Below are 26,326 nucleotides of genomic sequence, written 5' to 3'. Positions count from 1 at the left end.
ACTTTGGAAAAAGGCTATAAGAGGCTGGACCCCATTAGTTTTTGTTATGTTAGGTAGTATAACAAATAGTTATATAATGGTTCTACATTAAAATTTGATTCTTTCTTTCTTTTTCTTTGCTTTTTTTAAAGACCGATATCACTATGTAGCCCTGGCTGGCCTGGAACTGCACTATGCAGCCCAGGCTGGACTTGAACTCACAGAAATCTACCTGGCCTGTTTCTGCCTCTAGAATGCTGAGATTAAAGGTATGTGCTACTACTCCCAGCCTTATTAATTTTTGCTTGCTGGTTTTTCATATACAATACATATTTTCCTCTTAAAAAATAGTCAATAAAATTTTTGAGAAAATAGTATTGATAGCTAGGAAGATGTGGCAAAAAAAATCTCAGAAATGGGAAATGAATGCTTACATATGAAACCTTCGTTACTAGAACATAAAATAAAATGTTCTACCTGGAAGTACATAACCACAGCCATAAAGAAAGAGATCACTTTGGAAGAAATACGGAAGGATGCAGAGACTAAAGCAACAGCCTAAATTAGAGGTCAGCACAACATAGTTAGCAATATTAGCCAGCTACTAAAGGTTCTTATATTTTCTACCTGGTCCTTCATTTGAAAAGGTTAAAAAAAAAGTTTATCAATTGCAGATATGATGATGGATGGAGCTGCCAAATGAGTCTATGGTATGGAGATGCAGCACCAACTTTTTCTGAAGCAGAATCAACAGCATTTAGTAACTTACCAAGCATGTGAAGTAAAATGTTGTTAATAACTCTATTTAAAGCTTAAGAGACAGAGATACCATCATCTACAAGGGAATGGAAAGGAGAAGACAATCCTTTAAAAATCAAAACAGGTTGAACTCTGACCCTAAGTCTCTGGTCTAGCTACTCTAGGCAGCTATGGGATTGTGGATCAGGAGAGCTCTTCTAATGTGGCCCTGGCAAGCAGTGTTCCATTTTGGCTTTCTAGGGTACAATGGCAGGGAAGGACTGCCTCTCTAACCTAGGTCCTCTTGGTCCACATTTGTTCCTACGTTCATGATTCCAAAAGATTTTATTTCTGAACATGAGTTGCATATCAACCTGGTTTCTATGATTTCCTGAGTTTTTTAAGAAGATCTTAACAAAATATTGAGTTAGTTTACATTAGTTATGAAGAACAAGTCACAACAAACCAAAACAAGACAACAAACTTATGGTTTCATGCTGGTAAGAAAACAAACTTGCTTGAAAGTGGTCACTTGCACTAGAACGCATGGTTTGTGTTTTTTGCTTACTTGCTTGCTTGTTTTGTTTTTCAGACAGGATTTCACATATCCCATGGTGGTCTCAAGCTCACTTAGGGGAAGTACGTCTTTTTCCTGTATTATATTTCTAAACAAAGATGTTATTTTACTGTAGAGGTAAATGACGGTTTATGTGCAATTCTAAAAGTTATTCAGGATAACTAACAGCAGCCTGCCTTTTTGCATAGTTGTACATCTACTGTGTCAGGAAGTCTTCAAGTCATTTGTTTAAAAGCAATACTGTACTGGAGAGATGGCTCAGTGCTTAAGAGCACATCATCAGGCAGTTCACAATGCCTATAGCTCCAGCTCCAAAGGATCTGACTTCTCTGTCCTCCTTGAGCACATACACATACCCACATGCAGACACACCTACCTACACATAATTAAAAACAACAGAAATGAATCTTAAAAAAGGAAACACCAAAAAGCCATTTTTCAATGCTATATACTACCAATATGCTTTAAATGTTCGACTTTTAAATGTAAGTAAAAACCCACTTATAAGCTAGGCATAGTGGTGCCTGCTTACAATCTCAACATTTGAGAGGCAGATGCAGGAAGATTGCCATTAAGTTCAAAGTAAATATTGCCTACATAGAGAATTCCAGGTTGGCATGGGCAGGAGCAAGATTGTGTCTCAAAATAAACCAACAAACTAATAATAAAACCAAAACCAAACAACAAACACTTGAGGCATGATATATTCTGGCAGCTGGAGAGATGGTTCAATGGTTAAGAGCACTAGCTACCTTCCCAAAGGACCCAAATTTGGCTCTCAACATCCAAGTCAGGTGGTTCACAAGTACATGTAACTCCAGCTCCAGCAGATCTGATGCCTCTAACCTCTGAGGGCACCTGCACTCGTGTGCGACAGTACACATGCACGTACACACACACACCTATACATAACTTAAAAAATAGCAAAAATATATTTTAAAAAAATTAATTTAAAAAATCTGAAGTGATTTAGAATAACCAGACATACATAAATTAATTTCTAAACATTAAAAATTCTACTTAAAAGGAACATAAAGCCTTGGTATGTGATCATGTACATGGCATATGAGTTACTAAAAAAAAAAAAGGACGATTTCATTTCCAAAAAAGTATGCACACAAATACCACTTGAGGAAAGATCCAAGTATTTTTTCCCCAAGACAAAACCCTCAAAGTCCAAAGAGAAAAATTACAAGAGAGAAAATTAAATCTAATTGGTTTCTAGAGCACTGTAACTATAATTTGAAATTCACAAAAAAACTGATACATAAAATTATGATTAGCCAGATGATTTTATTAATTGCTTTCCTCCAGTAGATCCTTTGCAAGAGGATCAAGAGTGAACTGCTGAGCTACATTTCTTGTCTGTCTGGTTTGAGACAGGATCTCACTATCTAGGCCTGGTTAGCCTCGAACTTACGATGTAGACCAGTCTAGCCTCAAACTCATGAATATCCACCTTCCAGTGCCTCCTGAATGCTGGGATTAAACAGGCACCATCATACCCAAGGACTTATGAGATTCTTAAATTAATGGTGGCTCTACCTACTTGCCATTTGCTGGATATTCTAGTAAGGTCCATGGAAATCTTGCAATTAATACAATAAAGCTGTAAATTTAGTACAGATCTATAATCCTGATTTGAAATCCTTGATGCAAGATACATTTATGAATTCAGAACAGTTCAGACTTTAGAAGATATAGTACATAATCTGTAGAAATAATAATTATAGTTGGTCGAACACTCAAATTAGGATCCAAGAGACTCCATAAAAAGGACAAAGCAGGGCTTAAGAATTACAAAAGGTTCAGAAACACCAGCTGAAGTTACTAGGAAGCAGATATAGAGAGAGGATTGCCCAAACAAAACTATCATCTCATGGAGGGATGTAGCCAGACCCCAGTGACCAAGAGAGCACATTCCCCACCTACCCTTTCTTTCTTCAGTCTCCTTGTATTCCCTATTGGTCAAATGGAATTCAGAGATGAGAAAAGATCAATACAATTCTCTATACAGATCAGCCTTTCAGGTAGAAAGCAGAATAAAAAGTAGAACACAATATCTAGCACATAGTTAGCACAGGTGGGTTTCTATTATTAATAGCCCCCAAATATCACCAGCTATGTCAACAAAAGTTTATTTACCACCTATCTAATGTCATCTAGATCTATTGTCTTCTAGGGTTTTGGAGATGCCCTCTACTGAACTTTGGAGAATTGGTGCAAAGTCAAACACTAGGCCTGAAAGCGATGGACATGTGCAGCTTCCTCTGGGCTGGATGTAATGATTGCCAATGTGAATCAGCACAGTGGTGATAAAAATGGACCTGTTACCATTCTCATGTGGAGGAGGGAAAGCTCAGGAGCCCCGCTCCCCTTCTTCAGCAATATATAAGGGGGAAGTAGTTGCTGGAAGAAGACTCCAGCGATGGAACTTTTAGATTCATCACTGATACTGGAGTGGGTTGGTTTTTTGTTTTTTGGTGTGTGTGTGTGTGTGTGTGTGTGTGTGTGTGTGTGTGTGTGTGAGAGAGAGAGAGAGAGAGAGAGAGATGCGATGCTGCAGACTGAGTCACTGATGTCCCTGTAACACTATAAGCTCACTAGTGTACCAAGCTCAACTTGGATAGAATATCTCCTTTGGTCTGTCATTTCCCTCTGTCTAGAGTGAACACAAAAAGGCTCCCCAGGAAAAGTCACACAACTCATGTCTCCAGAACTCAGCTACATGGTACCACTTAAGTAAAGGCTGCTAGAAATGGTATGGCAATATGCTCAAAGGAGGCAAGAGGCACAAATATATGAAGTCTGAGTCTTATACCAACCCAGAGATAAAGTGTTCCAAATAATTTGGGTGTCAAACTTCTATTGATTCAACTTTAGGTTGTCAGAGATGAATATGCTTATAATCCACAAAACAGGAGCTGGAAAGGAAAAGTGAGATCTTAAACTTGGGCCTGTGACTAATCTATGTTTAAGATACAGAGAAAAAAGTCAAATGACCAAATAGTTGCTACTTTAGACATTACTAATGATATCAGCTGACAGATCTGAAGAAACTGATGGGTTTTCAATGAATCCAGGGCTTTATTGTCTCATATTTTTAATAACTACTTACTATTCTAGAAGGTATAGTAAATACAAAGAATAAGGAGTGTGCCTTACCACAAGAAAGCCAGAAGACAGTGGGAGAAAAAAACCAGACTCTGATAATTACAATGTCTTAAAATGACTAATTCTTCTCTATAGGATTAGGGAAGGTTCGTACATAGAAAAAAAGGTACTGGCAACAGAGGCCTCCACAGAAGGAATTCCAAGCAAAAAAGGAAAACAGTCCAGATGGAGTGACAATATGGAGGTCTTTAAAGGCTGGGTTGGGTAATGGCGATTGATTTTAGTTTGTTTAGGAGTGTTAAGATTAATAAAAAAGAGCAGATAATGAGAAACCCAAGGTTAGCAAGCTAGCCATTTTGGTTAGGTGATAAGTGCAATTAATAAATTATGAGAAGAGCCAGGGCTACATAGTGAGACCCTATCTCAAAAAACAAAGAGATTATGAGAAAAACAAGGAGAAAATACTGAATTAATATATACTGAATTAATATATACTGAAATAATAATACTGAATTAAGGTGATGCTGAGTTGTTAGAAGTACAATAGTAAGTTGACTAGCCAGGCACGGTATTTCACACTGTAATTTCAGCACTCTAAGTTGAGGAAAGAGGATGATGAATTTAAGGCCATCTAAGATACTTAGGAAGATTCTGTCTCAAATCGGGGAGCGGGGGAAGAAAGAAAAGGATAAATCAAAAGGTCAGGATTAGAAAAACATAATTAATTACAGGGCCATAGGCAGATCAAGGACAAAACAATCACTACAACCATTTCAACTATATTCCCCAGAGTAAATTCTCAGAATGAGCAAGCAAGTAGGTAAGGCATGGTAGCAGGCATTATCTTAGTCATCTGACTTCTAGCATTTACTCTGGTTGCTAACAAGCTTCTTTTGTTTATTTCCTAAGCATGACCACAACTATCCCCCGTTAAGCGAAGCTAAACATTTAGCAAGCATTTGCCTATTTATTCAAAAGAAGGGGGAAAAATTCACACCAGTGTAAAGTAAGGAACATGTATTGACTTGTTCTTCTGCCGCTCAGGCAGTGACAGTTGTGTGTCAACAGCACTGTCCGTCCGTGCTACACTCCCAGTCATGCCAGTACAGTGACGCTCTTAGACAACACAGTCCAACTTCCCTGTACACCGAGCAGAGAAAAACTGACCGCAAAGGAACACGAGCTTCCTTTAGAGAATTTACTTAATCTCATCAGATCAGTGATTGAATACATATTTTAAAAAAGCAAATTTTTGTGAACACTATCACTTTTTTTTTTTTTTTTTTACAAAAAATCCTTTCTGTTAAAGTTCCACATGAATACAGTTTAACTTCTTATCTAAGAGGCTGCTTTTACCTTTTAGTTACCAACATTTAACTTCCTAAAATGTAAAACCCCTAAATTATTTTTAAATCTTCATCTTTAACATTCTTACTTGGTTTAAAATCATGATAATCACATATCAAAATTATATACTCATCTAGTTAGAGAGTCAGTCCAATGAGGCAATCCATTAGGGTGTATAGAGAAAGGATAACCAGTGAGGTATTCACTGGATCCTTTAAATAAGTAGGTTTTAGAAAGACTTGATATGAATTCCTTAATCTCTGTCAAAGTCTGCCTGTTTACACTAGATGCTTGGGAAACACTCATCTGAATATTTCCAAAGAGGCAAGGCTTTGAGCATGTGACTGACTTGCTAGCTATATTAAACAGCACGCAGTGAGAGATCCCCTTTCAGAATCATTCTCCAGGACACTAGAGAAGAGCTGAATTTACAAATCTTCAAGAACACTTCATCAAATCAAAAGGTAACAGTAACTTGAAAATGTCTAACTATGTATTAGAATGAAATGGAACTTCTTGTATATATTCTAAAATTTAAGTTTAAGCTTTGAATAAAAAAAAGTATAATATTTAATCATGGTAAGAGGGGTCTGTTGAATTATCAGAGATTAGATTTGAATACAGGCTAAAAGAAAACTAGCCTAACTTTAGAAACAGTGCTAACCCTCTGGTAGAGAAATCTGCTCTGTGTCACTGTATTCACCGGCTAAGGAACAGTGGTCTAGGATTCAGACTTGGGCTCTAGATCTGCTCACTTGAATCAGGCATCTCTAGACACGTTATGCCCCTTGTGCAGACCCAGCTGTAAAATGACAGACTGATGGAATCAATCCTGGATTTCCTTCCCTTTAAAAGCTGTGAAATACACTCTACTACAGCTGCTCATTCCCACCCCCAGAGAAGGTAAAATGAAGGGAACCTCACACTGGAGAATCATTTGATTTACATTTTTTGCCCCTTCCATTTTTGGTATAAATATTTAAAGTAATATTCTAATTTGTGACCTTCAACTGTCCAACAAGAAGTCACAGAAACATGAAGAAGGAAGTGCCACTGCTTCAGGCTCCTTTGCTACTCCATTCTCCCAACTTGTCTTGTCCTTCCCCGCTTCCCTGCTCTTTACACTGAACCCCCCATTCTATTGTTTCAAATGCCTCATGTTTAACTCATCTGCAAAATAGGACAACAAAATCAAGCTCAACTTAATATTTAGAATGCTTTTTCCTGAAGTAAGTGACCTAGACAGAAAGCAGGTCTTCTTTCAGGAGATGTATAGAAGGGAAGCTTGTTATTTGTTCATAAATAAATAATAAAAAAGCCTATTTATATTATGTGAATATACTAAATAAACATAATTAAGGATATATGATTGTCCATGTGTTTGTGAACTGAATATTAAATTTTATAATCATTTTAAAGCAAAGGAAAATGGTGATCAAGCATTCATTCATCATCAGACTGCTCCTCATGTATGCTACTATTATGGGAACAATTTCAACATCAACAACCTCAAGTTCTACTGAAGGCTCAATTTCTGGGATGTCCTCTGTTCTTACCATGAGCTCACAGACCACAACAAGCCAAAGTCCTACAACTACCACACAGCTTGGAAGCAGCCTCAACGCTGGGACAAAGCATTCAGAGCCCGTCTCCAAGCCTACCTGGCAAGAACCCATGTCATCAAGCCCTAGCACAAATGTGGTCACAGGTGGTGGCACAGCACACAAACCAATGCCCAGTGCTCGCTCTCTCTGTTTGTGCAGTGTCTTTACTCTGTTGTGCATACTCAGGCAGAAATGAGCTGGAATGCCTGCTCACTGCAGCCCCTCATAGTATTTGCTAAATGGTAAGCACACTAAAAAAATAAAATTTATTTTCATTTTCTGCTTAAGAAATTATCATTCTAGTGTGATTTGGGTTTATTATAGTTTCCTTCTTATAAGTGTAGTGCCCTATTAAATGCCAAAATAAGCAAAACATCACATTTGTGTTTTAAATGTGGGCAAAATAGAATCAGAACTCAAATGTTTTTATTAAATGTATGAGAAGAAATTATGTAGGAGGCATTTAACCAAAGGGAAAGAAGGAAATAGGAGATGAAGAGTGATATGGGGGAAGCTGTTTTGTATTTTATTATTTTTAAACAAATAGATTGAAAACAACCCTGGTATGGTATAAAGAACAGTCTTTTATAAAACATACTCATCAGTGGAATGCTATTTTCATGAGAGTGTGATAACAATGGGCCATCCCAGTACATTTTTAAAGCAGAATACTGTTGATCCAGTGGTAAGAGTGCATTTTGAGTAAATCTTGACTTGTGTTTCAAAGGACTGTTTTCAAATTAGATGCTTAGAACTAAGAACTCATTTTATCTAGAGAAATGTCTCTTAACTGTTCATTGAATTTTTTTTCCTTTTTCTCCTCTTCCTTTTCCTCCTGCTTCCATCCTTCTCCTCTGGTCCCTTTCCTGTCTCCTTTCCTTCTCCTAGACAGAGTCTCTCTACACAGCCCCAGCTGTCCTGGAACTCACTATGTAGACCAAGCTGGCCTCAAACTCACAGAGATCTGCCTGCCTCTGCCTTCTGACTAAGTGCTGAGATTAAAAGAATGTTGGTTGGATTTTTATGTTCATATACAAGGATGGGTTTAACTCAACAAACTTAGTATGCTGACAGTAACAATTCCTGTGCTTTATTATCAGTGGGTTAGGAGCTTTAGATTAGGTAATGATTCTAACAAGCTGAGCTACCAAGAGTAAAATGACCCAGGAGAACCCAAACAAATTGACTACAGATGAACTATTTGGGGTGCCTGTGATGATACATTATATACCTTAATAAAATTTGCCTGAAGATCAGAGAACAAAACAAGCCACTAGATTAAACATAGATGTCAGGCAGTGGTGGCACACACCTTTAATACTAGCACTCATGAGGCAGAGATCTATCTGGATCTCTGTGAGTTCAAAGCCATCCTGGACCACATGAGACTGAATCAGTCTAAGAGAGAAACAGCCAGGCAATGGTGACACACACCTACCTTTAATCTTAGTACTTGGGAAGCACTCATGCCTTTAATCCCACCACTAAGAAGGAAGTAATATAGCTGAGCGGAGAAAGGTATATAAGGCACGAGGAGACGGGAACTAAGGCTTTTTTGGCTAGAGGCCTTTCTGCTAGAGAGCTTTTTCAGGCTGAGGAGTCCTAGAGGTAAGATGGGGCAGTGGCTTGTCTCTGATCTTTCAGCATTTATCCCAGTATCTGGCTCTGGGATTTTGTTTATTTAAAAGACCATTTAGAATTCGTGTTACAGGTGCCAGTTTAAATACATAAATTAAGTCTTATCCCTAGATTTGACGTGGACGTTCAAGGGGCATAGAAAATGTTTAGTTATTTAGATTTTTCTGATCGCTAGGTTTGAGTTTCTGTTGATAGTTAAGTATTATTAATACTACCCTCAGAAGATTATCGTGAAGATTAAACAAAAATTATGTAATATGCAGTTTGCCTGCTGTAAAGAAAGCATTAAGTAAATGCAAGTTATAATCTGTATTAATGTGACAAAAAAAAAAGTTGCAAAGAACCATAGTATTTTGCAGAAGAAACTCCACTGAAATGCTTGGGTTTTAAATTTTTAATTACTTACAAAAATAAAAAAAAGAGGCAAATGTGACAGAAATATAATATTGGTCCCCTACATTCCCCAGGCCCATTCATTCTCCTAAGAGAAGTAATATGAGCCATGTGAATGTCCTAGTGTTTTGCTTGGCAGTGTGTGTCTGGGTGTTGAACCCTGGGCCTCATATATGCTGAACAGAGGCTCTACTGCTGAGCTACACTCCCAGCTCAAATGTAAACAATTTAACATGTATAGTTATGTATATTTCTCTGTGTACACACACACACACACACACACACACACACACACAAACACACACAACTTTGCACTTTGCAAGGAAGTGTCAGAGTCATCTTTTTGGGGTTTGTTTGTTTGTTTGTTTGTTTGCTTTTAAGAAAAGTTCTCACGGCAGCCAAGACTGGCCTCAAACTACCTATGTGTCCCACATTGGTCTTGAATTTGAAATTCCTGTTTTGGCCTTCCCAGTGCTGGAACTGCAGGGTACATCACCACATTCAGCCTTTTCTGGATCTTTTTTAAAGGTGCAGTAGAGAATTTCTGTTACTTCTGTCTGCTCACTTGTCCACTTTTCTTCATTTCGGTATTGGCAATCCAATTTTCCTCTGGGAAATAAACCCTGCTTTCCTCCTTGCTTTCAGTTCATGCCATCCATGAGAGCCTGGCTTTACCACTGAGCTCCAGGCACAAGCTCATGACCAGGCCTAAAGAGTCAAAGAGTCCATCTTCCTTGCTAAAGTGACCGTCCTCAAAACTGACACGGGACTCAAGACAAATCAGCAAAGCTAAGCACTTCTGCTAAAGTGACTAGGCAAAGCATTTTCTACTGGGCTTGTTAGGCTAAGAGAGCACAAACCACTATTAGTTGCAGCCCCTTTCTGGCCTTCATGGTCATCAAGGACTCACAAGGTGTGCATACATTCATACATATATACATGTTGTAGAATAATATTTTAAGGTGTGTTACTCTTGTTTATGTTGCATTTGTTTAGCTCTGTGAAGCTGTGTTACTGTGCCTGTCTAAAACACCTGATGGTCTAATAAAGATCTGAATGGCCAATAGTGAGGCAGGACAAAGGATAGACGGGGCTGGCAGACAGAGAGAATATATAGAAGGAGAAATCTAGAAGGAAAAGAAGTAGCTAGAGAAGGAAGAGGACTCAAAGGAGGCCAAAGGTAGACAGGATAATTAAAGTTAAGGAAAGCTGGCAAGAAACAAGCCAAGCTAAGGCCAGGCATTTATAATTAAGAATAATCCTCCATGTGTGATTTATTAAAATGAACAACTCTCTCTCTCCTCCTCCCTCCCTCTCTCTCTCTCACATATGCATAAAATAAAAACAAATCTTTTTTAAAAAGACATATGCAAAGTACCAGATGGTAATACTCAATCATGAAGATCCAATTTTAAATAATTAAAGCCTATATCTAAGGACTGTCACTAATGAACACTGAATAGCTACATTTTGAATTACATGACTGTTGGGCCAGGTATATGTACTTGGCTTGGAGCAGCCAGGTCTCTGCTCACTGGTTTGCATCTAGCACAGAAAGTCTTCCTAGCAAAGATACTTTTCAGCTGGCCAACATATTTCCTCTTAGGAACTTCAAGTATGCAATACTGAGGTAATGAAGGGGTCACTGGCTGAGCTAAAGTCAAAATGATATAGATATCAGAAAACCATGTAATGGAGTTAAACACAAAGCTAAGAAACAAAGAGTGTATACTGGTGTTAGCAGCAACAGTGCTTTAGTTCTGCTTACATATGGGATGGCTCCACTGATTCATGCGTTTCTTTGGGCCCATCTTCTTCAGAAAATAGGAGAGACTTGGTAATAACCAAAGCCTAAACCAAAATACCTGAATTGATACATCAGCTCTCACAGGTGAAAATCAAGACTTGGTGACCAACAAAGAGACAGTAAGAAAGAAAGGGAAATATTTACATGATAGAGAATAGAGGGACACTGAAAGAACACATGGTGTGAACATGAGGCCAATTTGACAGGTAACCCTGAAATGTCGGTAGAGATTGGAATTCACACTTCAACAACATTTCCTACTGCACAGTAGTCCAAGCCACTGAAATACAGGAATGCCCACGAAAGAGTCAGACTCCAGAGCTCCTTGACAAGATGGCTGGATAGATAAGGCTTTCACTTACTGTCAGACAATGAGAAAAAAAGACCTCTCCCTGCTCTTTCTACTGTGCCCATTTACCCTGGAGCTAAGCATCATAGCCAGTAAAAAGGAGGGCCTGGAGGAACTCTACTAGGTCTCAGAAATGACAAGGTACCAGGCATGGTGACATATTGCTGTAAGACCAGCACTCAGAGGCTGGAGAGACAGCTCTACAGTTAAAAGCACTAGCTGTTTGTCCAAAGGATTTAGAGTTGATTCCAAGATGCCATATGGCAGGCAGGTCACAACTGTGTCTAACTTCAGCTTCAGGGGATCTGATGCCCTCTCTGGCCTCCGAAGGCACCAAGCACACCTATGATGCACAGATAAACATGCATGACCATACACATTAAAAAAAAAAAAAAAAAAAAAAAAGACCAGTATCCAGGAGGCTGAGGCAGGATGATCATGAGTGGGGTCCCATTTCAAAGCATAAAGCAAAACACTAAAACTACAAAGTATTGAAAATTTGATTTGTCAAGGTCATATCAAAAAAGAAAACTTCCATATAACTTAATTTGTTACAAAATCATACGAGAGACACAGCAGTTTAACAAGTGCACTTCCTTCTTTCTCAAAGATGAAGGGTCCAGAACAGCTAATAAGAAGCAGAATGGGATACCCTGGCAACTTCAAGCCCAAGCTACATAGGCATCATATACAACTGTAGACAGTCCACTGACCGATCCCACTGAGGGCCAGGCCCATTTGCTTTTCCTTAGCCTCTGCTAGACCACCCCAGAGAAGGAACACAAACTTAGTTTCTTATTCTGAAGGAGGAAAAAATAATCCAGCTTGCACACCTCCAACTTTTGCTACTGTAAACTACTAAGAATTCAAAAGGGGCTGGGAATTGAGGCACACATCTACTTATCTCTTCACTAGTCCTTGCTACTTGGATATGTTAAGGAAAGTCAAGATATCATGATAGTACTAAAGGTTAAAGTTGAAATACAAACATGGCTTATCGTAAGTGCAAAAGATAAGTATTTTAGAAAGAGCAACTGAGACAAGAACAGAGGTTCATGGAATGATAAGGGTTTTTTTCTCCTCCCATTTTTTGGGGTGTAGGGTAGGGCTTTTTTTGAGATAGGGTCTCACCCTATAGCCCAGGGTGGCTTCCTAACTCAACACAATGCTCCTGCCTCAGCCTTCTGAGTGCTGTAATTAGCAATGTACCACTACACTGGCTAGAATAAGATGTTCCTTAAAGTTGTTAAAAAGGCCTGGCAAAGACAAACACGATTTTCTATAACTTTCAAGTCCCTGGTTCCCCAGGGCCCTGGACAGCTGAGTATCTAATTAAACAAGCTCCACATCTTCCATCCTTCTTTCTTCTACTTCGTATGATTTCTCACCCACTGCCAGGTTTTTGCTACCATAACCATTAAGTAAATTAACATAATTACTCAATTTCTGTTAAGCTTGGGAAACTCAGAAAGCCTAAGTCCCATAGCTGCTGGGCTGGCTTCTCTTGGCATTGCCACATCACTAGCCACTGTGTAGCATCACTGGATCTGCAAACAACTTCAGCCACCCTGAGTTCCACGGTTCTGATGGGAGGAAGAGACTAACCAGGTGCCATCCATCACACATTGGTTTCCCATGGCAGGGAAGGCAATGCAAGCCCACTGCCATGCAGGAGGAGAAGCTCACAGCATGGCTATTCTCCAAGACACCCCAGTCCATCGTTACAGCCATTTCCCACAGCTCTTGGAAAGATTTCTTAAGTCATCCTGATGCAGTCTCACACAATACATTGCTAAGAATTCTCCAAAACAAGCCTAAGTTTTTTCTTCTTAAAAGGGGGAGGGCCCAATTGTTGTGTTACAGAGATCATGAAATCAGAATATACCTGAAAACAAAGATTCTTTCTGACCTTTCACTTTGATAATAACAACTCCCTGTGGTGGCATTTTAACATCCGATGTACCAAAGTGACAACAAAGTGAATCGAGCCGTCTGAAACTAACACCTGATAGTGAGCAGCATTGTAAAACAAGATGGCTAACTATCCAGGGAAGTGCATCTTTAAAAGCTATTAATTCAAATAGGAAACAAAGAAATCCAACCATTCCTCTTCATTTGTTATCATTTGAAAAACCCTATTAAAAGAGACGAAAACATATTTCTTACCTCCGTGCAACATAATAAAAAATAGGATTCCCAGCTTTGGAAGTGCCAGCTTGGTAGAAGATGCTTAACGTTTTCAAAGCCTTGAACTCTTCTTTCTCATGTACCTGATGCCTAAAAGAAAGAGCAGAGTCACCCAGAGGCTTTGTACAGATTGCTGAGCAGCTAAAAATCATATGCTTAATCAACAATAACATTAAAGAATAATAAAATACTGACAAAGCAACAGGCTTTCTGGAGGGTAAAATGTCAAGGTGTTACATGAGTGCTTTCTCAGGGCTACCTAACAATCCTGATGGACAAGAGAGAGCTCAGGATTACCTTTCACTCATGACATTTTTTTTTTCCAGATAAAAGGTTTCTGAAGTTTTTTTTCCCCCTTCCAAGTTCAGTTCATCAATCCTCTGTTTATGGATTTTGCCTTCCTTCCCGTGTTCTTCTTTGATTTGTATTAAGTGTATCTTCACGAACAGCATGAATATTTTTATCCCGATGATTACTCAGTTTTTATTTTAAGTCCATCCTAGTCTCCCTGGTTATGAATACTCTTCACATTAAATTCCCATATGCACTGAAATAAATTTCTGAAAGAGCTTAATTTTTATATATTCTGCTGAAACTCTGTATGCTTCTTTTGTAAGTTTTAAGTTATTTATAAACCCTAGGATATGAATGAAAAATTCACATCCATTATCTCTACCAGTATCATTACTTCTTCCTATTCTCAATGTGGCTTCTGTACTATTTACTAGACATACACTGGACTGGATCCTCTCATTCCAGCCTCTCTTCCCCTTGCCTCCTCTCTTTCCTCTCTCTTACTATATAACTTAACTTTGGTAAATTAACTTCTGAATGTCAGATGAGAGTGTTTTCTTTCTGTCTTCGGCACATACTATGAATAAAACAATCAACTCACAGCCTCAATGTAGCATTTGCGAAATATAAAGAGGTACATACTTAGCAAACATCAAGTGTGTGTCTAACAGTGAGAATCTTTGAATTCACATATTAGATTCCTCCAAATTAGATGCAAAAACAATTGTCCACAGAAACATGTGTTGTAGCAATACTGAATGTACTGTATTTTCTGGGTCTTACTCTAAAAGAGGTTAAAACCATTAACTTTTTGAAGGACTTAAAAAAAATTAGTATGATAGAATCCAGAATTTAAATTCAAATGAATCAGGTGTGAATCCAGGTCAATTAAGTTATATCTGTAGAATGTATTTTCCAACTATAATATGAAAATAATGTTATCTATATGTTCTTAAAAGTATGAAATGAAAAACATGTCAAAGAGAGCCAGCAAGAAGGCTCAGCAGCTGAAAGTACTTGTCCCTAACCCTGACAACCTGACTTGATCCCTGGGACACATGGGAGGAGAAAAGTGACTCCCATAGGTGTTCTCTGACTTCACAACACTAGCTGTAGGCAAGGGCACACCAGCACACACAAATAAACCAACAATCATATTAAAAAAAAAAAAAACAAAAAACGCACACACAAAAGCTTATTAAAGCTAGATGATAAACTATCATTTGGTAAGACACCCTTCTTTTTTATAAGAAAATCAATATATAAGAGCAAACAAAACATGGTCATGTTAATGCAAAACAAGCATATTTAATAAGTGATCTGGTGGTAAACTCTGTTTCTCAACTCCCCCAAAATACAATCATCTTTTAAAGTTCTGTTTTACCTGGTCATAAATTCTTCAAACTTTGAACTGGTAAGGTTAAGGCTGGACCAGTGTGTATCTGCCACAGGCTTGTGCTCCGGAGGACCCAGGTATGCAAGAAGTGTGGCCATCTTATCAAAAGGTCGTCTTCCAACAGCTTTATGATCCCTAGCAACAACAGATGATGCTTAGGAAATGGTACTTCACATTAACTGGGCAGTATCACATTCCTTAGACCATCACTGGTTGCTTTTCTTTTAACTACTTATTCCTTGCTGATTTGTAAGCAGTATTGAAAATTCTCAATATCTTAGAAACATGACTGTTTCCCACCTATAAAATTTACTGTTAAATTCAATTATTTTATACAATTATTATCTGTAACATTCTTATCTACTTTTTCCTAGGATAAAAATAGCCCATCTTGAGAAAACAGTGTTTAGGACATTGGAATATGTAACCAGATAACTGAATATTTTTAACGTACTTTTTTTTTTTTTGGAACAGGGTCTTACTATAAGTAGCCCAGGTTGGACTCAAACTCATTATCCTCCTGCCTTGATCTCCCAAGTTCTAAGATCATATCTGTATATACTATCATACACAGCTCAAAAGTATATGTTTTTAAACATTTATTTTATTTCTTAGTTATTTATATATTCTGTGAGGCCAGAAGTGGGTGTCAGATCGTCTGGAGCACTTCACATGGGTGCTGGGAACCATGCTTGGGTCTTCTGGAAGAGCAGTGTGATGAATAAGAATGGCTCCAGAGGATCATATATTTGAATACTTACTCACTGTTCTCTTTCTGTCCTTTTTTCCCTCCTTCTCAGCAAATAAAATGTTATAAAGACTTGTGATTATATCAAAATTACATGATGTCAAGCTAGTTGGCAGACATGGAATTGTCAAATCACTGTTTATATTTTCATGTATGAAATATGTATCAATTTTTAAATAGCACATTTAAAAAACTCTTAGCATCAAACTGCAAATATGTATTCAAATCAAAAAGAGAAAATAATGTTTATCTTTAAACTTTCCAGGTTATTTTGATGTCACAAGGATAAAGCACTTCCTTCTATTTTAGTGGTGCACGTCAGTTATGTCCATGCCTACTTTGATCCATTAATAATTCACACAGGAATAAAAAGTCTTGTCTTTTAAACTCACATCTCCTAATTGTTCAGCCATACTGTTATGATCTCTTGTCTTTCTCACAAATGAGCAAACCAATATTTATTAGCAGTTAAGGAAACTCCTCAGATACAGAGATTGGAGCCCTTTACAATCCTATATAACTAAAAAGGAAATAACTCTCAGAACGGACGGCATGTAATTTATGACATAAGAGGCTTTGACTAAAACAGCTAATAAAGTAATTTCAGCTACTGAATCTATTTTCTCTTTTGCGTTTACCCTCTCTCTTTGGCATTCCCTATTTCTCTCTTGTGCCTCTTCTCTCTTTTGAGACAGGGTCTCACCATGTAACCCTGGCAAGCCTGGAACTCTCTATGGAGACCAGCCAGGCTGGCTTCAAATTCAGAGATCTACCTGCCTCTGCTTCACGAGTGATGGGATTAAAGTGCATGGCTCCATGGCTGGCTGATTCAGTACTTTCTACATGAAGATTTATTTACATACACTTAATAGTATCACAAGCCCTACAGCAACAACAGTGCTGTTGGTTATTTAACATGACTTGGTTTTTGCCATATGCATGTAAACCTGCATTTTTCTTTCCAAACAACAATTCTTAAGGGAAAAAGCTGCAATGTAAAGGACTTTATTCAGGATCAATAACTTAATTCAATTAAAACTGTTTTATTTGCCCCCAAGACTGGAAAAACATACCTATTGCTGGAAAGATACTGGCCAATTTTCTCCTGATTGTTCCAAAGCAGTCGATGTAAAGCAAGCACATTGCCATCACTGATGAAGGAAAGACTATGATTTACAGCATCACTTGTGGGACAATCTGATGCTATATCAAGGAAAAACCTTCAAAAATGCAAAACCATTAGAGTTTTTAACACCAGCTATATTCAAACTTATATATGCATTACATTTATACCCAGTATAGTAATACAGTAACTGTGACTGCAAATGTGGAGGGCTTATGCCCAGAGTAACTGTCCCGAAACCAAACAAGAAGCACAAGGAGAAAGTTGGCTTTCCATTTCCATCCAAGCAGGCTCCAGAAGTTGGAGAAAAACAAATTTAGATGAATAAAATCTGGAGAATGGGCTAGTATCTTACAGATGAAGAAATGAAAGCCAAGGTAAAGACCTCTCTTAAAAATCACACTGCCTGCCTGTCAGGGACAGGATTGGAATTTTGGTTCTCTTAACTCTTCATGACTAGTCACAAAGTTATTTTTCTACCTGAAAATACCATTCACTTTCCCTCCAACAGTTTATAGCTCAGCTCCAATTTCTCAGCAGAAAGAGCTGTAATGGCGACAAACTGGAAGAGCCACTGCAGAAGGCCAGTGTACACAGCAGTGACATCAGCTAGGTTTCTACTGGTGGAAAGCGACTTCTGCACATCAACATCTTCACAAAGCACATGAACCATTTTTTGCCAGACAATCTTTCTTTAGAAGCAACTCTGGCAAATACAGTATTACCGCGAGGTTACAAATAAAGCAACAACTCAGAAAATTAAGAATTAGTTATAGAAATCCAGCAGAAAAATATTCTACAGTCTTAAAGCTTCAACAGTGATTTGTTTCTTCATACACAAAATCTTCTGTTTTTGTCTTATTTGGTTTAAAGAGCATTGTTTTAAATTCAGATAAACTTCTAAACTGAAGTAACAAAAAATATTAACACCAAAACATTCTAATATATTATCTGTCTCGTTTGGTTTTAGGTTTTTGTTTATCTATTTTATTATGTATGCAGTGTTCTGCCTACATACCAGAAGAGGGCACCAGATCTCATTATAGACAGTTCTGAGCTGCCATGTGGGTGTTAGGAATTGAACTCAGGACCTCTGGAAGAGCAGCCAATGCTCTTAACTTCTGAGTCATCTTTCCAAACCCCTGGTTTTAGTTTTTAATAAAAGAAATCTGAACCCATTCTGCAGCAATGCTAAAGTTAGGAAATGTCAACAGTTCATACTCACTTTCCAAAGAAGGCAACTACCGTGAAATTAAGGCTATAGAGATTTTTCACAGTGTCTCTTATAGTGAAATGAGACAAAATGTGTTCTTAATCTAGAAAGGATAGGGGGAAAAATAAAATCCCACAAAGGAATTGAATGCAGACCAGATACACAGACCAGAGTGAAATGGAAGCATGGCAATTCCTGGCAAATCAAGGCTGCATACCTTCGTGCCAAGTCAAAGTTGCTTTTCACAAAATCATTAAAAGGCCTCATATGCTCTTCTTTTGTGAACAAGACATGATTGGCAATGCTCTGAAGTATCTAAACAATCAAACAGGATTATGAGTAATCAGATTATTTGCTATATGAAATTTATATATTAATATAGTCATTAAAATATAAATTTTCCATTGATATTTCTACTGGTAGTTCAAATTAATCATTCTTTATTATAAAAATTACCCTAGATATTTTGATTCTTTTCAAATAGAAACATTCTCATATATAGATGTTACACATATAAAATCTATTTTAAAGTATCTCTCTATTGCATATGCATGTGTGAGATATGTGCACGTGGAGGCCAGATTTTGACACTGAATGTCTTCCCCATCACTCTCCATCCTCTCTATTGAGACAGCGTCTCTTCATTGAACCTGCAGTATTTGGATTCAGTTAGTCTAGCGGCCACCTGCTCCAGGGACCGTCTCTGCCTCCAGTGTGCAGGGATTCGAGCTGAATGTCACGCTCCTGACATTCACCTGCGTGCTGGGAAGCTCAACTCCAGCCCTCACGCTTGCACTGCAAACACTCTGACACAGTGACCCACGTTCCCAGTCTCAAATGTTAATAACAACAACAATAAAGAAAGAAACCCTACAACCTCTACTTCTGTTTCCAACTCAAACTTTCCAGAGTAGGGACACAGAGAAACCTCACTGGAAGACAGACATTTAATTGCTAATATATTTTCCCATCACAGGGCCCATCGGGTACATATATAAAGAATTCCTCTGTAATATAAACAAATAAAAACAAAAGGTACATAACTGAAAACCATGGGACTTTCAAAAGCAAACTGAAGACAAAGTACTTTGAGTATGAAAAACTGAAAATTTAGTTGGAAGGGAAATTAAACATTGCAAGAGTATCAAAATAAATCACCTTTGACATTAACTTCAAGCCCCTCTCGATTCTAGGTGGCGGCTTTTTATCTAAAATCCCTGCTTCGTACGGCGAGACAATGGCAGGATTGATAAATCTGAGGAACATGGCACTTCCTACCGCCCCGATGCTGTTCTGAGGGAAACGCTGGCTAACCACCTGAGAATAAGGAGTTGAGACTTGAGTAGACAGTTGGCATTGAAATAAAGAAGTGGAAACAAAAGCTTGAAGGTCAAACTCTGCACAAAACATGAATTGTCAACCTTATCAATGTCCTGTTTTTAACTTTTTTTTTCTCCCCAAACACCAGAAAATAACATTTATCCTTAACTGTAATCATGGGTGATTTTTAAGACACAAATAAATAACTCAAAGAGAAGAAAAACCTCCTCATAGAAGAAGAGACCTGAAAAAAGATAATGATTTATAATCATTATGGGCAACAAAAGTAGACTCAGTTTCACACAAAGATTGATGTATTTCCTAAGATCAACAGACATGAAAGTGCAGCTGACTTTTAGCAGGCACTGAAATCCATGTCTCTAGCAGCACACCTCCTGCACACACTACACCTAACAGGAAGTAGTTGTACTCTGTACACCTGTTAAAGTAGACATTTAGTGCAGCTTACCATATCCATCTTTTCTTAGATTTCTACTGAGTGAAAAAACTTACAAGTCATGTTCCTGCCAGTCAACTTTCCTTCAGGAGCATGTTTCCTAATATAAGGACCTACCTATTATTTAAACCACTGGAAAAACAGGAACTCTTGGGTACCTACAAGAAAAAAGAATCCCACCAGAAGACAGAACCCCCTTGTCTATACCAATTTGTTCTTCGGCCAAATAAGTAAAAAAGAAAGTTTCAGGGCTTAGGAAATAGCCCTGAAATAGTCCCACCCCAAGAGCCCACTCTGAAAAGTAATACAAAGCCTTTGTAAATGGACCTATCCTCTACAGAAAACATTCTGCAGAGAATATAAAGGAGCAGGCAGCCCGACTGGGAAAAACATCATAGAATTGGCTGACCTTCATCTCTTCCTAATAACTCCCACTTTAAGCCAACACATGGAAAAGGAACTGTTCTAGAATTGAATTTTTATATGTATCATAGAAAAACTTTATTTTTATTATTTATTTATTTGTGTATTTTTCGAGACAGGGTTTCTCAGTGTCACCCTGGCTGACCTGGATCTAGCTCTGTAAACCAAGCTGGCCTTGAGTTCATAGAGATCCACCTGCCTCTGCCTCTTAAGTTCTAGGATTGAAGGCATATGCAGCTACCACCTGCCATATTTCTTTCTTAAAAAACCACATAGGATACTTTAATCTCAAAAGCTATTCTAGCTTGACATTACTAACTGTGATGGTGGAGGCCTAGCATTCACAATTCTGGGAATGTAAGGATAAACCTGCATCTGAGAGGCTCTTGGGGTGGGAAAATGAGAAAATGGGGTTTATGTGTAGAATTATATAACACTTTTCTTTACCAGGTGCCAGTACTTGTCATTAATTCAAAGGCTTGACTTGAAATTAACTCTGGCTATTTCACATCACTCTGGCCCATTTTGTGCTTTGTGGGATCTTTACTTATTTAAATTATTACTTCATTGTTTCATATGCACATGGGGATTTTGCCTGCATGTAAGTCTATACACCACATACATGCCTGATGCCCACTGAGGCCAGAAGAGGGCATCAGATCTCCTGGAACTGACATTACAGATGGTGCTGGGAATTGAACCTGATTCTCTGGAAAAGCAGCCAGTGTTCTTAATCACTAAGTCATCTTTCCAGGCCTAGGGTCTGTATCTTAAATGTGTCTGTAATCTCAAAATAATTTTCTATCACTTCTGATTCCAGAAAATGATTTTCTGGGGTGGCCGTAGGAACTGGCAGCAGAGCTGAATGTGAGTTGCTTTCCCTTTTCCTTACACTAACACTCAAGGAGCTTCTCTGGGTTCCAGTTCTTTGGTGTGCTTACAGCACACAAGGAGAACTGCCTTAGGAATTCAGGGAAACTGGAAAGTTGGCTAAATATAGATGTCTTTTGTATCTGAAATGTAGTTCTAGATACAGAATGATGATCCAAGTGTCCTTCCTCTTTAGGATAGAACTGAACCTTTGGGAACTAGAACCTCAAATCTAATAAAAAGAAAGCAAAGACAAAATTCATCACATCATTTCATAATGTGAAAAGACAAATACTGACACTGAGTTCTTTTAGAATTTCCAAATTTTAATTAAAAGAGACAAAATCATCAATAAACTAACAAGACCATAAAGTATTTGGGGAGCAAACCATTAAGAAGAAAGAAGACTAAAACTCCCTTTTGGGGATCCAGGCTCCCAGTCTACCAAATACTTAAGAGTCAATTTTAAGCAGGTTTTTTTAAAAAATAGTAATAATTTCAGTTTAACCCATTAAAACCCTGATATAGTTTTAAGAGGCCCAACATCGTAGTTTGCTTAAAAGAGCTAGTAGGTTTATTAAACATCCATGGAAGTATCAATAATGGCTGCCCACAGACAGCCTTTAAATGTATGTCTGAGAGTGGCTGGTTAAGAGGTTGGGTATGGTGTATACATACAATCCCAGAAGGAAGGAGGCTGAGGCAAGAGTACTGCCATGAGTTCAAGCCAGCCTAGGTTATGACGTAAGACCTGCTCCAAAGACATGAAAACAAAAAAGGTAGCTACTGGCTGGTTTTCTCTAGGAAAAAGAGCTTACAAAGTACAACTTACATTGAGTCCTGGTTTATATTTGAAAATACTCAGCTTCTGAACTTAAGGAAATCTGAATTAATTATTTCCCAAGAAAATATTATAAAATTATTGAAAAACTATTTCAACTTTTAACCATTTTCCACATCTTTAAAAATAATCCATGTCAAAACTTCATGTTTCTGGAAAAGTTTCATATATCATAAAATACGTATCTCTTTGATAGTGATATCTATATTTTTTTAACTAAAACCTGACAAATTTCATACTAATAGGGATACTGTATAAAAAGTTTCCTGAACCAATTTATAAATTTTTCTCACTTAACATCAATGTAATTTTATCCAACACTACATAGTCAAGCTTTGTTTTTGTTTTGCTTTCTAAAACAGGGTTTCTCTGCGTAGCCCTGGCAGTCCTGGAACTCCCTCTGTAGACCCAGTTGGCCTCAAACTCAGAGATCCACCTGCCTCTGCTTCAAGAGTGCTGGGATTAAAGGTGTGCGCCACCATGCCCAGCATGTTGTTCTTTATTTCTAAATCTATAAAAATCTAATTTGGATCCAAATGATATTCTATATGTAAGGTCAATGCTGGGTGAGACAAATGATCAGCTAATACCCTCTTTACTTCCCTTGGTAAAGCTGAACTACAAAAATCAGATAATCAATTACACATCAGCAGAGTATCACCAGCTATACAGATGAAATCCTGAGAAGTCTGCATTAGGCAGGCAACTTCCCCATTAATCTAAGTATATACTATGTTAAGAATACAAACTGAATCAACTGTAATGTGTCAACATGGCTAAACACCAGAAACTGAAACCTTCTTTCTTATTTCATTTATTACAAAGAAAGTCAGCTTTTTTTAAAGAAAAAAATTAGATTCTGTTAGACAACTTAAAAAATGACATTCTAAATTTTACAATGACTAGCATGACTCATACTATAGAATCTGTACTGAAGTACTGCCAATTAGACCCCCTTATTTCCTTGAAGACTATAACCTGTGCTGAGAAATACATTCCAAAAATACAGTGTTACCAGAAAAAATATATATATGTATGAATATCATATATATATATATATATATATATGAAAAAATGCCAAGGAATAACTTTATATAAAACCGTAATAAATGTTAGGAAAACAATAAAACATGCTCTAGAGAAACACAGAAAGCCTGGCTTTAATTATGTTATGTTACACAATGTCATTAGTATAACATTAAATAAGAATGTTAGAAACAGCAAATTAATTTCCATAGTGATGATGTATAATGTTAAACCCACAGATGCTGAAAATTAGAAGGCTGAAGCATTAGAGGAAAATGTTTTAAGCAGGAAAGTCATCCAATCCAATCCATTTGTTCATAGATGATCAATTTCCCTTAATATACTCAAAAAGAAAATTTTGAATGGACATAATAAAAGTATGAGTCTCTAAAGTTTAATTTAGTTCTGAATTTTAAATGCAACCATAAATGCAAAGCTTTATTATATGTAAAGATAAAGTAAGAAATGAAAGATGAAATCAGACAAACATGACTTTAAATTATTCTTTTGTAATAAAACTACTTCCAACTTGAAAAAGTTTTCTTTACATCATTCTCTATAATCATTTGGATTAAGTGAACAAAACAGGACTAAACTGGATAAGGGTAAATAATATTCACAGATGATGTCATTTTTAAAATGAATGCAAGTTATACTGTGAACAAATGATATTCATAGGAAGAAAATAATTATGGTGACCATAACTTTCTTCCTTTTACAGGAAGACAAAGTCAGAAGCAGGCAATATATTCAAGTCATGTTTGCACAATGAGGTGCTTCTTCTGTATAAACATGACCTCACTGAGTTTTCTCTTCACTGAAGTAACAATGCATATTTTTCTCTGAAGTAACTTCAGCATTAAAATTTCTATAATCTAAGCACAAATGTCTAAATCATGGAAGGCTGAGACCACCAAGATAAAAATATAAAGAATAAAAATTAAAATTTAGCAACTTTTAAATTAGATTTAGAAAGTGATGCTTGTTTTTGGTAGCTCTAGCATGTACAAATCCTGAGTTTGATGTTTAGCTCCAGAGGGGGAAAAAAGACACATTCCCACCCACAATATATTTCTTAAGAAATGCTTTTGTTTCTAGAAAAAGAAACCAGTCACATGACCTGCAAACAGGAAGCAAGAACGAAGACAGTCAGCATCCCCTAAGGCCTTGAAATTAAGTTTCTTTTGCATTCATTTATAATTTTAAAATAACAATAAAATTAGATTAAGGGTATTCAGTGTAATAAATGCACACAAAATGCCTTTGGGATAAATCACACCAAAGGAACACAGAGCCTGTTTCAGTGTAACTTAATTCCAGGGTTAATTGGAATGAGAGCTATCTTGTGCCAGAATTAGTAGAATGATTTCACAGTGAAGGTCAAACAGCTCAAGTGAAGATGTTCTTAACAAACAGCAAAGATTCGGGTTTGCTCCCAAAGAAACAGCTAATAAAAAGTTCTCCAAACTTACTGATTTTTTGTTTTCCTTTTTTTCTTTTACTGTAGCTTTATTCAGTAGGGAGTGGCAAGTTGCCTACAGAACAGAGATGAGCACAAACAAGTCACAGCACCGACTACATACAGCAACAAAAACAATGTTGGCTTGTACACGAAATTACATGGTAAAATGGACCACAAATGGAACCAACAGAAAAGTCGGAATCAACTGCATTTTGAGGGATGAAGTTTAATCCTGGACTTTAATTTTATTCCACTTTTAAGCCAAGCACGAAATAAACAGCAAGCAATGTTGAGACCCAATCATGTCTACTATTTCTGGCTATGAGTCACGGAAAAGCTGTCCTCAAGCCAATCTGAGGAATATTCACATTTGAGTCAATTCCTAGCTTTTGATAAGTTTTACATAAAATGTTTGTTATGAAGTAGACCACGCACTGAAATGTTTTGTGTCTACATTAATTTTTCTGATATATAAAATACTTCTCTGTGTATCCTTCAATTGACCTAAAAGTTATTTTTCCAATACCTAGCAGTTAATTACGATTTTATTAAATAAAAATTAAATGGCTAGCTATGTGGCAAACAACTTTTAGAGAGACTGTAAGGAGTGCTGTTACAATCTCACATCTTCCAGTGTCTGCAGACCACTCCCTGAAACAGTGCTACTAACTTTAAAAAAGCTGCTATATTTGGGAAAAGAATGTTAGCATATCTAGGGGAAAAAGTTCATTAATATCAAAGTTAAGAAATTGCAGATAATATAGAATCAAATTGAAACTTGATTAAAACTTTACTTATTATAGATGACCAATTATCAGAATGCCCTTCCCATCCAAAAAACAAAAGCAATTCATGCAAACCCACACAGATGTCCAGTTTTATCACTTAGAACACTATCTTCCAAAGATTTCTTCCAAAATTTAGACTTCTGATTAGAGTATGCCAATTATTATATTTTTAATATTTTAAAAACCTCAATAAAAGCCAGTTGTGGTGATAAATACCTATAATCCCAGCCTTTGGGAGATGCAAGTAGGAGAACCAAGAGTTCAAGGCCAGCTTGGGCTACAAAAGATATCTTCTCAAAACAACAAAATTCAACCATAACATAAATTCTTTGATCTAGACACATGGTATCTTATTCTAATAGTTCTAAGGCACAAAAAAACTAAAACCCATAATAACTTGGGCATAAAGTCAGTTTTAAATCCATCCATCCATCCATCCATCCATCCATCCATCCATCCATCCATCCAAATAGCTCCTATATATCTAGATGTCAACAGCATCCTAGCTGAAGGAGGCAGAGGTTTGTAAAACAACAGAAAGTCTCATATCAGGGAACTTTGCTGCAGGCTTTAAGGCTATTTTCAAAAATAAAACCATGTAAATCTGCAGGGTTTTTTTTTTCAGCCAAGAT

General features: G+C 37.2%; 1 protein-coding gene and 1 long non-coding RNA gene across 14 annotated transcripts in view; one reads left to right on the top strand and one right to left on the bottom strand.

The window, feature by feature from the left end:
* Positions 1 to 26,326, bottom strand: part of Nf1 (neurofibromin 1) — a 256,805-nt gene that overhangs the window by 93,803 nt on the left and 136,676 nt on the right. For 10 of the 12 annotated variants that reach the window (XM_028866918.2, XM_028866927.2, XM_028866928.2 and 7 more), the window contains 6 exons: positions 24,917 to 24,979; positions 19,666 to 19,824; positions 18,725 to 18,822; positions 17,245 to 17,391; positions 15,412 to 15,558; positions 13,713 to 13,823 (listed from right to left, as the gene is read on the bottom strand). In XM_028866918.2, the coding sequence (XP_028722751.1) occupies positions 13,713 to 13,823; positions 15,412 to 15,558; positions 17,245 to 17,391; positions 18,725 to 18,822; positions 19,666 to 19,824; positions 24,917 to 24,979 (725 nt within the window). The remainder of the gene's footprint in view (positions 1 to 13,712; positions 13,824 to 15,411; positions 15,559 to 17,244; positions 17,392 to 18,724; positions 18,823 to 19,665; positions 19,825 to 24,916; positions 24,980 to 26,326) is intronic. The other 2 variants (XM_028866921.2, XM_028866926.2) reach the window with 1 other exon arrangement.
* Positions 190 to 8,222, top strand: LOC119087031. Of its 2 annotated transcripts, XR_005090461.1 has the most exons (4): positions 214 to 248; positions 1,310 to 1,356; positions 3,477 to 6,219; positions 7,175 to 8,222. It is a non-coding gene; the product is annotated as an uncharacterized LOC119087031 (long non-coding RNA). The 2 variants fall into 2 exon arrangements; XR_005090460.1 differs by having other exon boundaries at positions 190 to 1,356.

This window comes from Peromyscus leucopus, chromosome 8b, assembly GCF_004664715.2.
Source record: "Peromyscus leucopus breed LL Stock chromosome 8b, UCI_PerLeu_2.1, whole genome shotgun sequence".
Classification (NCBI taxonomy): Eukaryota; Metazoa; Chordata; class Mammalia; order Rodentia; family Cricetidae; genus Peromyscus; species Peromyscus leucopus.
Note: the sequence above shows the minus strand (reverse complement) of the source record. Positions and strands in the feature narration are given on the sequence as shown.